This window comes from Brachionichthys hirsutus, chromosome 4 (genome assembly GCF_040956055.1).
Source record: "Brachionichthys hirsutus isolate HB-005 chromosome 4, CSIRO-AGI_Bhir_v1, whole genome shotgun sequence".
NCBI classification, from domain to species: domain Eukaryota; kingdom Metazoa; phylum Chordata; class Actinopteri; order Lophiiformes; family Brachionichthyidae; genus Brachionichthys; species Brachionichthys hirsutus.
In genome coordinates, this window is record NC_090900.1 from 11,794,872 (window position 1) to 11,809,656 (window position 14,785).

At 39.4% G+C, this 14,785-nt stretch overlaps 1 protein-coding gene across 1 annotated transcript in view; it reads right to left on the bottom strand.

Moving 5' to 3' along the window:
• The window catches only part of galnt9 (polypeptide N-acetylgalactosaminyltransferase 9), a 69,824-nt gene that overhangs the window by 14,208 nt on the left and 40,831 nt on the right, over positions 1-14,785 (bottom strand). The window contains exon 6 of the mRNA XM_068761015.1: positions 8,568-8,685. Coding sequence (XP_068617116.1) covers positions 8,568-8,685 — 118 coding nt within the window. The remainder of the gene's footprint in view (positions 1-8,567; positions 8,686-14,785) is intronic.

A 14,785-nucleotide genomic window follows, 5' to 3' on the forward strand; every position in this document is an offset into this window, starting at 1 on the left:
GCGAGGAAGAAAACAAAACGAGAGACGCTAATTAAATGAACTGGAAGAAATCAGGTTTGCAGGTTTTCAATATGCTGTAATGTTAACAAGCTACAAAAACAGTGAACTTTAATGCTTTCAGAATGAAGTTTGTTCATGAGTGAGACTTCCTTCACATTCACATGGGATTCCTTTTACAATTAAGTTGTTTGAAAGCCATCCAAAGACCTTCTGTATTAATGTAGGATTAATGGGTTGCATCAGGGAAAGTTTCATCGCCCGTTTTTTTTAATTGGAGTGCTCTTCACTCTACAGTGTCTCTGTCTGCCCCCAGAAGGATGTGTTTTTGCTGGATTATATCTCAAAAAGTCTCAACAATTTCAGCAATACGTCAGTAGAGGCTTGTTAAAGGCAAACATTTGCCGATATTTAAACAGTTTCGCATAATTACCACATGGGTAGAATAATAAATCATAGAGAAAGAACAGGTTTTGCAGGTGTTGCCTGCACCCAGAGCTTCCTGCTCCAGAGCTGTGCACCCTACAAACCGCACTTCAGTATTTCAGCGCATGATGTAGCTGCATTAATGTCTGTGAACACAAAGCAGTCACCACTTAGTTTGCTGCAATGAAAACCGAAACAGATTTCCTAGAATTACCGACAAAATACTGGTTACTACAAAAATACTACAACTCTGGTTGCAGGCTGGGTTTTTTTCCTCTTGAGAAAAAGGGCATACACAACAACAACAAAATCTGAAGATGGGTCTTGGTCTAATTTAGATCCAATGAAATATCTAGAATCTAGATGGTGTAAATCTAATTACGAGGGGAATGAGCAGTTTGGCGGAGGTCTGCGCTCTCCGAGTGCTTTTCTATTTTTATGTGTTATTTTGTATATAGGCCTATGACGAATTAGTAGTCTCCTATGATTAAATGAAATTATGCTCCCTCTTTAAACTAGCATTTATGGCGTTAAATAGGTAATACATAATTTATGACTCTTCGACCTCTGTCAGAAAGGGAAGAAACACGAGCCTGACGGATCTCTGGCACGGCTTCCTGCGGCCTTTAACGGCCATAAATAATATATTTACGTTTTAACAAAGCACCAACAGACGAGCTAGCTCATTAGGAGAGAGGCCCAGTGACACGACATGGTCAGAGGTTAACCAGTGCTCTGAAGTACTTAGTCAACACATCAGGTTACGAGATAATAAGATGACTGATGGAGGAAGGAGATAAAGACTCTTTAAAGGCAAATCTGATCATCTATCAGAAAATGCCGAGTCATTGCGAACAAATTAACCTTTAATAACTAGTGCCCTGATTTCATTCATGATTTTTTATTTATTTATTTAAGATAGACAGTAATATGTTATGTTAGTCAATGATTTTGGGGGAACTATTAGAGAATTATTGACACTTTATTGAGAATAAATCACGCTCTTGTCTGAATAATTAGCATGAAGCTACACTCAGTAGTAAGTTAGCCTTGAGCTTAACAGGGAGAATAGAAAAAGCATCCGACCTGATTCTGTTCAAAGTTCAGTCCAGAACTTCTGAAACAAAAGTAGACTAAAGTAAGTAAGTAATTAAGACAGTATGTCAATAAATAATTAAACAAACAACTATTATATATATATATATATATAACATATGTTGATGATGAGTACAAGTACAGTCAAACATCCTGTCTAAGAGGAGCATTTCAAAAAAGCCCTTGCGGTCTTGTTTCCATTGAAAGTCCTTAGTACATAAATCATCGACATTTAACAATACCAATAAAATAAAAATAAATTACTCCACAGGTGAAAAATAACAATAAATTAAAAAGTACAACGTTGAAGACTTTCTGTCTCTTACTGGACAGAATCGCTGCTACACCCAACCTGTCTGCTGGAATCCTCCTTTGTGTGCTGGTACAGTGCTGGGAACTGAAAGCTCCCTCTCCCATGGAAAGGACATGTGCGACTCAATCCCTGGGGCCCGTCACCTAATTCCATGCTTTCTTTTCCTGCCTCCACTCCGTAAACATCCATATAATGGAGGATGCTGATGAAGAGATAGGCAGAAGCCTTTTAACTGTGCCCTTCCATCACGTCGCTGGCTTTTAGTTTTGATAAGCCGGCAGCCTGGCCCAGTCAAAGCTGTGCAAGCTGCTGCACTTCTAATAAACTTGCCTTGTCAGTTCACCTCAAGTTTCCATCTTGAGCCTCTGACATCGGCGGGATGATTATGTGAACAGATTAACTATGACTCAGATAATAGTGGGATGAGCTGCGCTTGTTAAGTGAAACTGTCTATCCTGGTGATGCCATTGGGCACAGAGAGACCTTTTGACGCCCGAGCAGCATGTACAGATGCGACATTCACAAATCATCCAAAATGATCTTATTTAACTTGTAAAAAATGTGCCCAAATGATCATGGGGTGCCTGAAGTTACTCACAGAAGAGGTTTTTAATGAAGTTCATGATTCGCACGGATAATAGGGAAGTAGACAAGGTCTAATTACTTTTCACATCGCCCCCAAACACCAAAAGAGGAACTCTCTGTGGTACACTGATGCTCAGAAAGCCGTGCCGTATTTCCGGGCGCGAGCCAAGGAGTGCGCTGTATGTCATTCTTACAGGGTAAGTATAAATGGTGCTTTCCAAACACGTAATCTGTGGAGGTGTAAAGTACAGATGAGCATGGACTTGAAGCAACAAGACAATGTAAGCCTCGGCACGCCTGGGCATGATGCATAACATATGAATGCAAAGAAATGAGCTTTCGTTGATGGACTACAAACCCTACAGTGCATTGCACACAAAGCGTGTCGACAACAAATCCCTCAAACAATTCCTGATGCAAATCTGCAGAGCTGTTACAACTGCGTACTTCCTCACGTGCCCCCCGCCACCGAGACAGAAGTGTACAGTAATGAACCATCGAATGAGTAAACCTAAGTCTATTAAGCCTTAACGGATTGATTTAGCCACTAAATGTTGCAGGCATTGAAAAAGACAAAAGCCCAATCGATTTCCAATGCCAGCCTTGCCTCTACGCAGGCTGTGTTCTATGAGGGAAAAGTTTCCTCTCTTGCAGTACCCCTAAGGTGTTGTGAGACAATGAATTGATCATGTACGGTACCAGAGAAGGGATATGGAAGGAAGAACTGGGTCACAGACCGTGAAAAAAAGGAGGACTGAGTACAAACCTCTGCTCTGGAGCACGCCAAACATAAGGGTTTTTATTATGGGTTGATGGAAAAATATAATACATTTACCACGGGAGTAAAACACTAAGTGTTAAAAGCATGAACGGAAACTGCTGCAACTATAGTTGCCAGATGTTTAGTCTATAGGCTCCTGCAACATTTTTAAACGTGCTCATATTTTTCCATAAATCATCTGCATTGCTCGACTGCATGTTGCAGTCTAATATCAGATTTGTTCTCATCTTTGGAGTGACTCAGTTTGTGCAAATGGGTTGACATATGGTGCTGCCATTTTCCGCTCGATGAGCGTGGGCACACTGATGCTTTTGAAGGTGCCAGAATGGCTGGTGTCCACAGATGGCCGGGGCCTTAACGCTGTCTCATAACGACATTGCTGGCCTTCTCAAGGTGACTGTCGTTCCCAGCAGAGGACGGTGGCCGTCAGACGGCCAAGATGAGAACGATGTAGATTCGGACAACTGTGCTGATAATGTGTGTCATAAACTGACTGTTCATGCATGTTCAGTGCATTGATGTCATTCTTCCCAACACACACTTACTTACTTACTACACACTTCCACCAGATACTTTTTATGCCCGTGGATCAAATGCAGATCATTTCACCAGACTGTAAAAAACCAAACAAAAAATATTTTATTTTTTCTTTATTTTATATCTCAGTCTTTATATCTTTTTTTTTTATTGTTTTTGTGACAGAAAACCTGAGATTAGGAAGAGATTAACCTCAATGGTAGTTTAAATTTATTTTTATCTCACTGATTGATGAACATATAAGAAGATGCAGTATTTTAATTATTGGCCAGTAAAATCTGTCCTGCATATGCACAGTGTATTACTACATCTGAAGCTGTTTCTGTTTGATTTGCTTGAAAGGAGAAGATATTGAAGCACTTAGTCACCAATTTAAAGGTGACCATAGAAGCAAAAAATAAAATCCCCGGTGCCTTCTTGTATTTTTGAGAGTTTATACATTGCAGTGTGCGCTCAGGCATACCTGTAGTTCTATCACAAGAATAAAGAGTTTATATTTTGTTCTGTCATCATGTTTTTAACAAAGCAATGCATATGTGTCACGTCACGTCGCTTTGAATCCATTTGCAACAACATATCCAGATGGCTCCTGAGGTTATAAAGCTGCGTTGAAATGTCCAGGTTTCATATTTGTATCAGAGGGACATGTGTTCCCAGAATAAAGCAAAAAGAAACATCTGACGACATCCACAAGCAGCTTTGAAGCTGCACCTGTTATTGCCCCATCGGAAATAGTGCTTGCTGGCTCATTTCCAGTTCACTGGGTTTTTAATCAATTATTATTTTTATTTTTTTATGAAGCAAAGCGCCCATCTGGAAAAAAAACCCAGAGATTGACTGTGATATGAGAGGAGATAGTATGAGATGCAGCATATGCTAAGATGTGCTATTGACCGGATACCGATGAATCCTATTAAACAGCTATTCCATCCTTAAGGTGAATGAATGAATGAATATATTTATTAGATAGAATGTTAGAGTACAAGTACAGTCACACAGTAGCATGTATTACAGTACAAATAAAGGTAAAAGCTGTTAACAGTTAAATCTGCAATATGTAACCAAGAATACATGCTGTGTTCCTACAAAGTTTGAGAGAAACTGTTTCATCTCCAGCTCTATTCAGGTTGTGGAATAAACTGAAGGGAGCAGGAAGGAAGCTGGGAATAATAATCATAGCCACAGGAGAGTCGAAGAAAATCACAAAAGGCTGCAGTGGTTTGATGAACCAGTTCTGTTTCGTCCAGGACTGCAGGATTGTCAGTGCAGCAGCTGATGGTGAACAGCTTCAGTCAAACTATATATAAACGATAGTTCCCCATTGGTTATAGGAACAAGTGTTATTAATAAAAAAATTAAAAAAAATAAACTTTTAAAACAAAATGTACAACATTTATTTAAAGCTAAATATGTAATTAATAAAACCAAAGAATCTATACCCAAATCCATGCACAGATTGACTTGTTGAATTGTATCCTGTCGTCACGCTGTAGTGACGCCACTTGTGATCAAGCGCAGTGTAATTACGTTCCTCTCGTGTCTCGCCGCCCAGCAACTGCTAGACTTTAATTGGTTTCATTCTCCGCACCATGGAGATTACGCCCAGATGCCTCCAGGCCCGGCCCAGGTGCTTTTTGAGAGATGACTTCAAAAACGGAAAAAAATACTAATATTAATTTTCTGCTTCATTACCTCTGGAAAGGAGTTACTGCAGACCTTAATAAATGTCACCGAGACAAGCAGGCCACCCAATCTCACTCGACGTCGGACTCGGAAGGGAATGACTAATGAAGCCTTCGGTCTTCAAATTAAGTTTATATACAACTAATTCAAAGCAAATTTGTACTTAAGGAAATCTACCTTCCACCTGATTATATTCAACAATTGCTTGACCTCATGAAGCACTGCATTTATGTGGCGCTCCAGGTTGCAGGGAGCTAGTTTTGGTGGATCACATCTGGATCTGTGCTATGGGTAAGGAAACCAGAACACCTTGGTTAAGGTTGGTGAAGCATATTCTTTAAAATTACCTGTTCCCCAAAAATTGTGAATGAAACTTTTAGTTACGTGTTAAATAAAGACTAAATAACCTTTTTTTATTGCAATTTGCCACATATGATAATAACTATAATTTGCTCCTGTAATTGCTTGGTATTACATTCCCATTATAAACATGTTTTCTGTTGCAAATTAGCCACAGACTAACAGAATTCATAAAAGAGACAGAGCCGGATTGATTGCAGTGTTATAAAAATGAGACGATTTCATTCAGCAGCTGGGATGGTTTTGTGACGGAAAAATGAGGATGGCATATCATGCTGTATAAAAAACCCACCAAATTATAACACGTGATAGAAAGTTGGGATTTAGTGGAAGAGGAACGACTCAGCATTTTGATTGTGGTTTTTTCTAGAGTATTTCTGACAAACTATACTGTTTGTTTGTGCTGGCTGAAGTTGAAATCACCAAGTCCCTGCACAATACAAACTAAATATTTAAGACAAATTATTCATGCACGACTACACGCACACAAGCTGTAGTGATTGAAATAGAAGTTATCGCAGGAAATAATTCTGACATCTCATTTGTCCTATTTTGCTTTTGTTTTCCATCGTGTTTGTTTATTTTAAAATGTCTCTTCTTATCAAAATTAAAGAAATAAATGAGTTAATCATAAAAAACATGATTCACAAGGGGAAAGAACACAGTTATCACAACAAATGAAGTAAAAATAGCAATTAGCAGAATTATTTGACTTCCACTGAAAACCCTGAGGCACTGAGTCGATCTTCCAGCCTCCCTCCACCAACGCAAACCAACCACACACATCTCCTTGGCTTTCCTGTATCAACTGCTCAACATAGTTTCTCGTCTTTTTCTTATATAATTTATTATAGTTGAAGTTAAAGAAAGGGAAAAATATGTCTGCATCCACGTTTCCCCCACGGTCCTTTCTCATGCCTCATTCTTCCATCAGGTTTTATGGCATCCATGCACTATTTTCTGCCTACAGTATCTGACAAGCAAAGCAAAACAACCACCAACAAACATGTGAAACTCATATTAGATTAAAAAATCTAACACGCCTTCCTTCCCTTTTGAAGTAACTCCATATAAGTTTTCGCTCCACATCAGCTTTGAGTGGAACGAGCAAGGAGTACAAGCTCCAGGGCTCAGCCTTGATAGATCTGATGTACTATTATATTTGCTGACAGAGTTGCCAACGTGTAATTCTTGTACCCACAGGAAGATAGAAATGAAAGGCGGCATCCTGATCTCCTGAGACGCTATATCAGCAAAGCCTCATGTTTCAGGAGGATTGGGAGACAAGATAAATGCATACTGACACTCCTGGCAGAATTCATCATTTCTGTTTCTGACCGTTCATCTTTGTTTGCAAATGGAGCCTGGGTGGCGAGCAGGATGTTCTGAATCAGACATACCATTTACAATTATTTAAAGCTGGAAGTTTCACATTTCTGTGTTGCTGGGAGACAAAACAAAACAAAAACGAGAGTGTGGATCATGCTGCGACCATATAACCTCATATTCATGTATTAGTGGCGTGGCTGCAGGTGGGGCATCTACCCTTCAACGTGGCATGATAAGAGAATATTTTACTCGTCTTCTTTGTCTCTGCGGGTTGATCATCCATTTTCTTTCCCGTTTTTTTTTGTCAATTACAAGGCCAAAAATGTAAATTCTCAACATCTATAATTAATCCGCTGTTCTTTTATTTTTTAATTCATCCTCTTCCTCACGTGGCAAATTGCCCTGTGTAATCAGAAAGCTGACAAAGAAGATCCCTGGAAGCCTTTTCAATCAGAGTTCCAGAATCTGCATCTCAGAGTAAAACTATATATTTTTTCCTCTGTGAAGGCACAGGAAGCTACATGATGGTGACATTATCACTGATGGAACAGAAGCACTCCTGAGAGCTGCTCTAAGTGGAATAAGGGTTACGTGTCTCTGGAGTGGTCAGCAACAGCTGCATGTGCATTGTCTGTCACGAACGCATCACTGGGGATAATCTTTATGCCGAGATCCATTCTTCAGCCTCTGCTCAAGTGATTTTTTTTCAAAAGGCAGCCGACACTTCAGATGTGTCGTTGAAGCCATCTTGAGAATTTAAAAACAGACGTGGGCATGACTTTAAATGAAAGAGTGGGATCCTCCAACCATATCTCATTCCAATAAGCTGAGGGAGTGTGTTTAGTTTCAGAATGGTTCCACTCAGCTGGAGAGAACCATTTTCTGAATTTAAACGACAATCAATTCTTCAGCAAGCCCTGCGCTCACACGAAGCGTTAAATTCAACTTAAAGCAGCAGCAAAAGAGATTTACATGTTCCGTATACAGGCTTTGGAGCCTTTGGTTGTGCTGGAGATTTGCATTAAGGAGATTTTTTATTTGTATTTTTTCCTCCTCCACTCTCATCTAAGAAACTTTGTAAAGTTTAATCATGTCTTCTGTTGATGCCCCTGGGTTTCTAAGCTGCATCTCTTAAAATGGGAAAGGCAAGAAAAATTCATCATAAGCTGCTCCAAAGTCAGAATATAGATTTCACAAATCACTCTAACCAGGACGGTACATCTACATAAGCCCCTCACTCCTGGAGGGGCTCCCGGCTTATTCTTTGACCTTTATTAGAACTAGTAAAGAAATGACCCCAGTTAAAAGCAAACTTTTCCTCCATCAATTCTCAGAGCAACTTCATCTTCTGCTTAATGCAGTCACTTGAAATGCGGCTTAAAAAAGATTTCAACTGAAAAAGATTTCAAGTTTGTTTTTACAATTTCATCTGTAGCATAGAAAACAGTGTGCAGTCCTTACCCGCATGCCAAGTTCAATGTTCTCGCCTCCATACACCTCCATGCCGGGATCCAGGAGACCTAGCTCACCAAAGTATTCCCGATCAACCACAAAGGAGCAGCCAATCATAGCCGGAGTTCTGGGTGAGAAGAGAGAAATGGCATCCAATGAGTGAAGTTACCCACAGAGAATGTCGAACTATCCAGTGCCATCAAGGCAGAAAGGAACTCAGGGGTTAGCTTATATCCAGCGTGTTAAAAGTGGAGCATTAGCTGCAGCGTTACACATCAGTCTCCTGCACCAATCAGATGGATCAATCGTTGCTAAATGCAGACATATGCAGTTTCAGCCTTGCTTCATTGCAAGACGATATAGGCGACAGTTGTATGCTATTGTAAGTAACACAAATGAGCAAAATACAAAAAGTGACTCTTATAAATTTCCATTGCTTTTGAGCAAGCTGCTCTGTCTCATCAACGTCAGAGTGTTCCGACTATTCCGCTGTCTCTTCCTGACATGGAAATGTCCGGAGGCATAATAAAGGCAAATGATCCCAGTTTAGCTTTGCCTTCTTTAAAACGTTTATGTGACAGTGGTGGCTTTAAAGCAGCAATTTGTCAAACTTCAGACTTTGCTTTTGGAAGCAGAAACAATGACATGTTATTCATTATATAATTAAGTTGTTATTTTTGAATACGTTGCCAAGTACACGTCCGGATAAAAACAAACTGACCGATGTAGCAGGGAGGGTTTTGTTTGCTGGGGGACGAGTGAGAGTGAGAGAGAGAGAGAACCCACACATGGTCACTTAGTGCTTTACTGTTACATAAATATGCCATGAACACAGACTTATTGTTGTTAGCATTTATTGAAGTTAGAAATAAATATATATTTTTACATATTTTATTTAAATACATATTTTTTAATTACCGCTATTCCAGTGATGATAACCACCAAAAAGTGTTCATTGCCCCCCCCCCCCCCCCCCCAGGGCTGCTTTCAATACTATTATCTGTCAGCTCTTAAGTGCTCTGGGACAAAGGCCCTGAAAAAACATTATATCCATAAAGAGGACTGGGCTTTCTCTTCTCTTTGGTCACCAATGAGTGGCTTTATTCTTCTCTCCAGAATGGATCCCAGGATAACCTCACCATTTATAACGACACAAACACAGAGGATGGTGTGTGTGTGTGTGTCACTTTAGTTGAGAGAAATGGTAGGAGAAAGCACTTGACTGAAGGAGGTGCATTATGATTCACTGCGTCTGTGATTTAAAGGAGAGCACTCTGCCTTACGGTGTGTGAGGCGAAAACGAAAGGTCTTTTTAGATTGAAACTCTGCGTGGGCCACCTTGGAACGTTATGTTGAAATATTTACGATAAATCTCTGAAGGATGCAAAACCAAGCTGACCATTCGTTCTCCTAGAAACGTTTCCATCCATTTTGCTGCTGTGAACGTTACTTGTCATAAAAGCAACACAAATATTAAATAAAATGCTTTTGAGCAAAAACATTGTGCTTGTCTGCATTAGTTAGTGTTTGTCCTTGGCAGAGACCTGACAGATTCATCATCTTAAAGTGTCCAATGAGCAGTATATTGTTTCAACATCCACAAAGTTATAAAAAAAACATGCAATGCCAACTTCTGTTAAATACTCATTTTTTAAAATTGCTTTTATATGCTGCATTAATTTGATTATATTCGATGTAAAATACTTCAGATTCTATTGTCGTCGAAATGTACTGTAGAAATACTTACCTCACCCTCCCTTCACATTGCTAGAAATAACAGATTACCCACACACATGCAAGCTGTAGTATAGTTTATATTAAAAACAACACCTCTTCACCTGCTTCACCTGCTTCATATGCGCATCACTGTGTGATTCATGTGAGAAATTAAAAATGGGAGAGTATCAAATATGAGGGGAGACTGGTTTGATTTGAAATTCATTTACATTTTTGTCTAAAAAAATAATAATTATAATATTATTTTACAAAGTTAGCAATGCCGAAGATTTGAAACACCTTTGTTCCACACCTTGATTGTAAAATGACTCATGCATGCTGCAGCTTCATATAACCCATGTTAGAATTCTATGGTAGTTACAGAGAGGCTTTTTGAAGACGCATCATTTGCTCTCAGCATACGGATAAACAGACAGACGCTGCGCACACTCGGCGCCGCTCACCCCGTCCTTTCTGTTGTCTTGACCTACCTTCTCTACCTGCGCAGTGAAATCTTTGTGCACCTCTCGTTGCACATTCTCCTCCGAATTTCTGAAAGTTGCTGTGTCTTCATTTTTTAGGATTAAAAAAAAGAAAACAATTTCACAAAGGCAGCGAACATCTTCAGCCTTTCTCTTTTGAATAAGTAACTCCTCTACTACAACCGGATCACGTCAATGAAAAGCATAATTAAACGCAGGTGTTTCTCCAAAAATTCAGACAATAGGCACGCTGAGGTCTTCAACATTTCAAGAACCACTTACAGCCCTGAATCACAGCGATGCAGCAACCTTCAACAATCAAACAAAGAAATCAGCCATAAAAGAGGTTTCTCAAGCGACAAAAGGCTTTCAGGAAACTGTGTTGCGTGTGTGTGTGATGTGTTTCTTCTTCTTCTGTATGAAATGCAACACACTTCCCTGCAGCCTTGTTTGTAATGTTTTTGCAGTAAGCACAGTCTCCCCAGCATGTAAGGCAGCATAGATCTGATGTCTCTGCAGGTTGATCACATAACGGCTTGCGAGAAAGATGTGAATCATCTAAGCACGGAAATGTGAAGTCGCTTCATCACAGGTTGATGCTGGAAATACGAATTCCTCATTCAATGACGTGAGGCTTGGTTGTTTTTACTATGCAGATGGACGGCCTGCAGGATTCGCATCTGATACATGGAGGGAATTTGGCAACATTGAAACTTTAATTTTAAATAGCTGGTAGCTGATTTTTGAAACTGGCAAATGGCTTTTATGTGATCTCGTATTTATTATGTCAGGGCTGTCATGCATATGATATTGAGGGAAAATCTTTTTTTTTTTTTTTTGCATTAAAACATTAGGCTGTGTTCTTATTTTGTGCATCACTTGTTAAATGAGAGTAAAGTCCAGGGTGTCATTATCTGAGGTATATCTAAATGTCTTTAATCAGTGGAAAGCGCATTCATCTCTTTGCTATAATCATGCTCAAAAGCATTCACACATCTCATCAAGTATCTTCTTCAGTGAGATATTTGGAGTGAAGTATTTGGTTAAAGTACCCCTCACGTAATAATTAAAGTGCATCTGTTGGTGCGACGGTTGCATTTTCAGATGTCTGTCTCCACGTTAAAACACTTGCTGGTCATTCCCACTCCCTTCACATTTTGCCTAGTCAATTGTCAGCGCAGATCTTTTCTGAAAGTGTATTCTTTGTCGCTGCATCTTGTTTGCTGTGTGGATTACATCCCAGCAGCCAGAAGCAGGTTTGTGATTGAGCCCTGAATGTCTGCAAGGCTCGAGCCTCGAGACAAATGCCAGATGGATTTTCCAATAGAAATCCACGCAGCGATCGCGCCTCGACTTGGGCCTCGAAGCAATCTGTCCATTAGCAGCAAAGTGTCAATAGTGAAGAGTGGCTCGGCGGAGTCTGAGAGTGTTCGCCAATCTGAAAGTCCGGCACTTGATGTCAGTAATTTCGGGTTTCTATGGGACACTGATGAGACACCGGGTCCAAAGTGTCATCATTTGTTTGTTTGTATGAGACAAAGTCGTCAAAATGAAATTGCTTTGCCCAGTCTGAGCCGAGTGTTAAAATCGCTGATTAGCTTGTCAGGGTTTGAGGCTACAAATGACATCCTGCTGCAGGTAAAGATCCAGGATGTGTCATTTCACATTGGTTTAAATGCAGCAGAAGATGCTTTGCTTTGCTGGGCCAAGTATCAAATGAAAACAGATACCAATAAGACACTAGCAAAGTTCACGTTAAAATACTCTCGACGCAATCCTCATGCAGGTTTTTGAAATCATAATCAGACTTTTTTTTTCTGGTGGAGAGTCTCATGCGACGCATCTCTACATTTGTAGTTTCTTTTTAGATTGTTTTCCTCAGCTGTCTATGCATGCTTGTCCTTCATCTTGTCTCATGCTGATTGAAATTCATCCCTTTATTGATTTCACTCATAGTTATGAATGACTCTTGGAATTATTCCTCTTCCTTTAATGTCACAATAATGACTATATTTATAATAATGAATTACATTACAATGTGAAAACTATCTCACAATGTCAAAGAGGATTGGTCGATGACACTACACTTAATCACCCTCTGAATGTGGCGCTACCCTCAGCTTTGCAGAGATTTCGGTAAGAATCACCTCAACATTTAGCATCGACCTGTTTAAATTCCTCCAGTCGGGTTGCGGTCCGAAACGGAATGATTCCTGCTTAACATGACAGACAATAGAGCCTGCAGAAGTCTCATATTCACGCGTGCCAAGAAGCGAAGCAAACTTGGTTTTGTAGGTTTGCATATCTGCCTGTTAGCAAGAAGATTTCACAAAATGACGGTAAAAAAAACTAAAAAAAAGAAAACAACAACTACAAGACAGAATTCATGAAACTTGGTGTAAGTGTTGGGAATACACATTAAATTCGAATTGGCTAAAGGGGATGAATCCAGTTTGTTTTTCCTCTCCTTAACATTTTTCGATTTATTTTTTATTTTTACATTTGTCATGTAATGTATTATGTATTTGTCTGTTATGCATAAACTGACAGATATTGATGAGGGTTTTTTACTGCTGGAAGAGCTGGAAGAAATCCTAAAAGTTTGCGAGTGGATGAAAGTCTGAAAAGTTTGAATAAGGACATTGGATGATATAAAGATTACCGTAATTCTAATAATCCGTATTCATCACTATGCTTATGAGGTCCTTTTTTTCACACCTGTATGTTTTTGACTCAGCACTTATTTCAAATGAGTACTAATTTGTAACGTTACTGTGCTGTGACTGCAGCGAAGTAGAAATATCTTTAAAAGCCCTCATGAAGCTCGATAAAAAGGTTGAATATCAGAGAACTGGTAAACAGTTGCTAACTGACCAAAATATGCACTTTGTTGAATATCATTAAATGTACTCCCAGAACCTGTTAAATACACACATTACTCTGTTTCATGGGTTGTAGTACTGGCTTGATCATACTTCTGACTACACACTGACAAAAAGCAGAATGTGTCAACTCCTGATTTTAATGTCTTAATTAGGATTTAGTAATTAATTATCTATGGATAAGAATTAATTTAGTAATTAGCTAATTTAATCTTAAATCCCCTTTCCTATAGTCTTCAGTGTTTTCATACTGACATATCCTGTCTTTCCAGCTCCCTCTCTACACAATCACACGATTGTTCATCCCATAATCAACCCTCACATTATTTAGTCACCTGTTCCCTGGCAGATTGTTCATGTTAATCTTACTTTCCAGCATTCCTGTTTCCCGTTTGTTATCATTGTGGGCTGATTCGGCCTGACTTCTGGATGCTGTCTCTTTGCCAGCCCCTTTTTGGATTTGTATGTCTGTTTGGACCGATTACCTGGTTTGGATTGGAATCATGGATTTAGATTCCATTTCCCTGTTGTGCTTTTGGGTTCCCTCCATCAGTTCCATGACATAATGTTAATAACTTTGAATCCTGCTAGCATAATATTAGCTCTTTGGTTCTCCCCGACCCGACCCCGGTTAAGCGGTTGAAGATGAAGATGGCTCAAGGTTGAGCCAGAAACTTTTATAACCTGAGTGACCTGAATATATCTCCCGAAATATCAATAAGGATCAGGACTCAACAATACTTTCATGCTCTATAAAATCCATTTTAAGTGATTTTATTATTGTGTAATATGAATGTAAACTATAATAATAACTTGAAGGTGGAATTCAGATCTCAGTTCTTCATGACAACATGCTAACAACTTGTGGATCACATGATTATGATGACGATGGTCCAGTCACATCTCCAGTGACTTGTCTGACTCAAATTTGTTGCAGTCATAGAGAACTTCCAGACATAAAGCATTTAATTTAACTTCATGGAGTCTGGCCAAAATAAAAGTAGACCGTTTCCATGTAACACAATTCTCTTGTGCTTCTTCTTGCTCGATCGATCCCAGTGTGATTTGACCTGGGTCTCAAATAATCAAATTCAAAAGATTATGCAGAAACATGATCCAGGCGTCTTCTCTCCTGCAATCAGCGGTG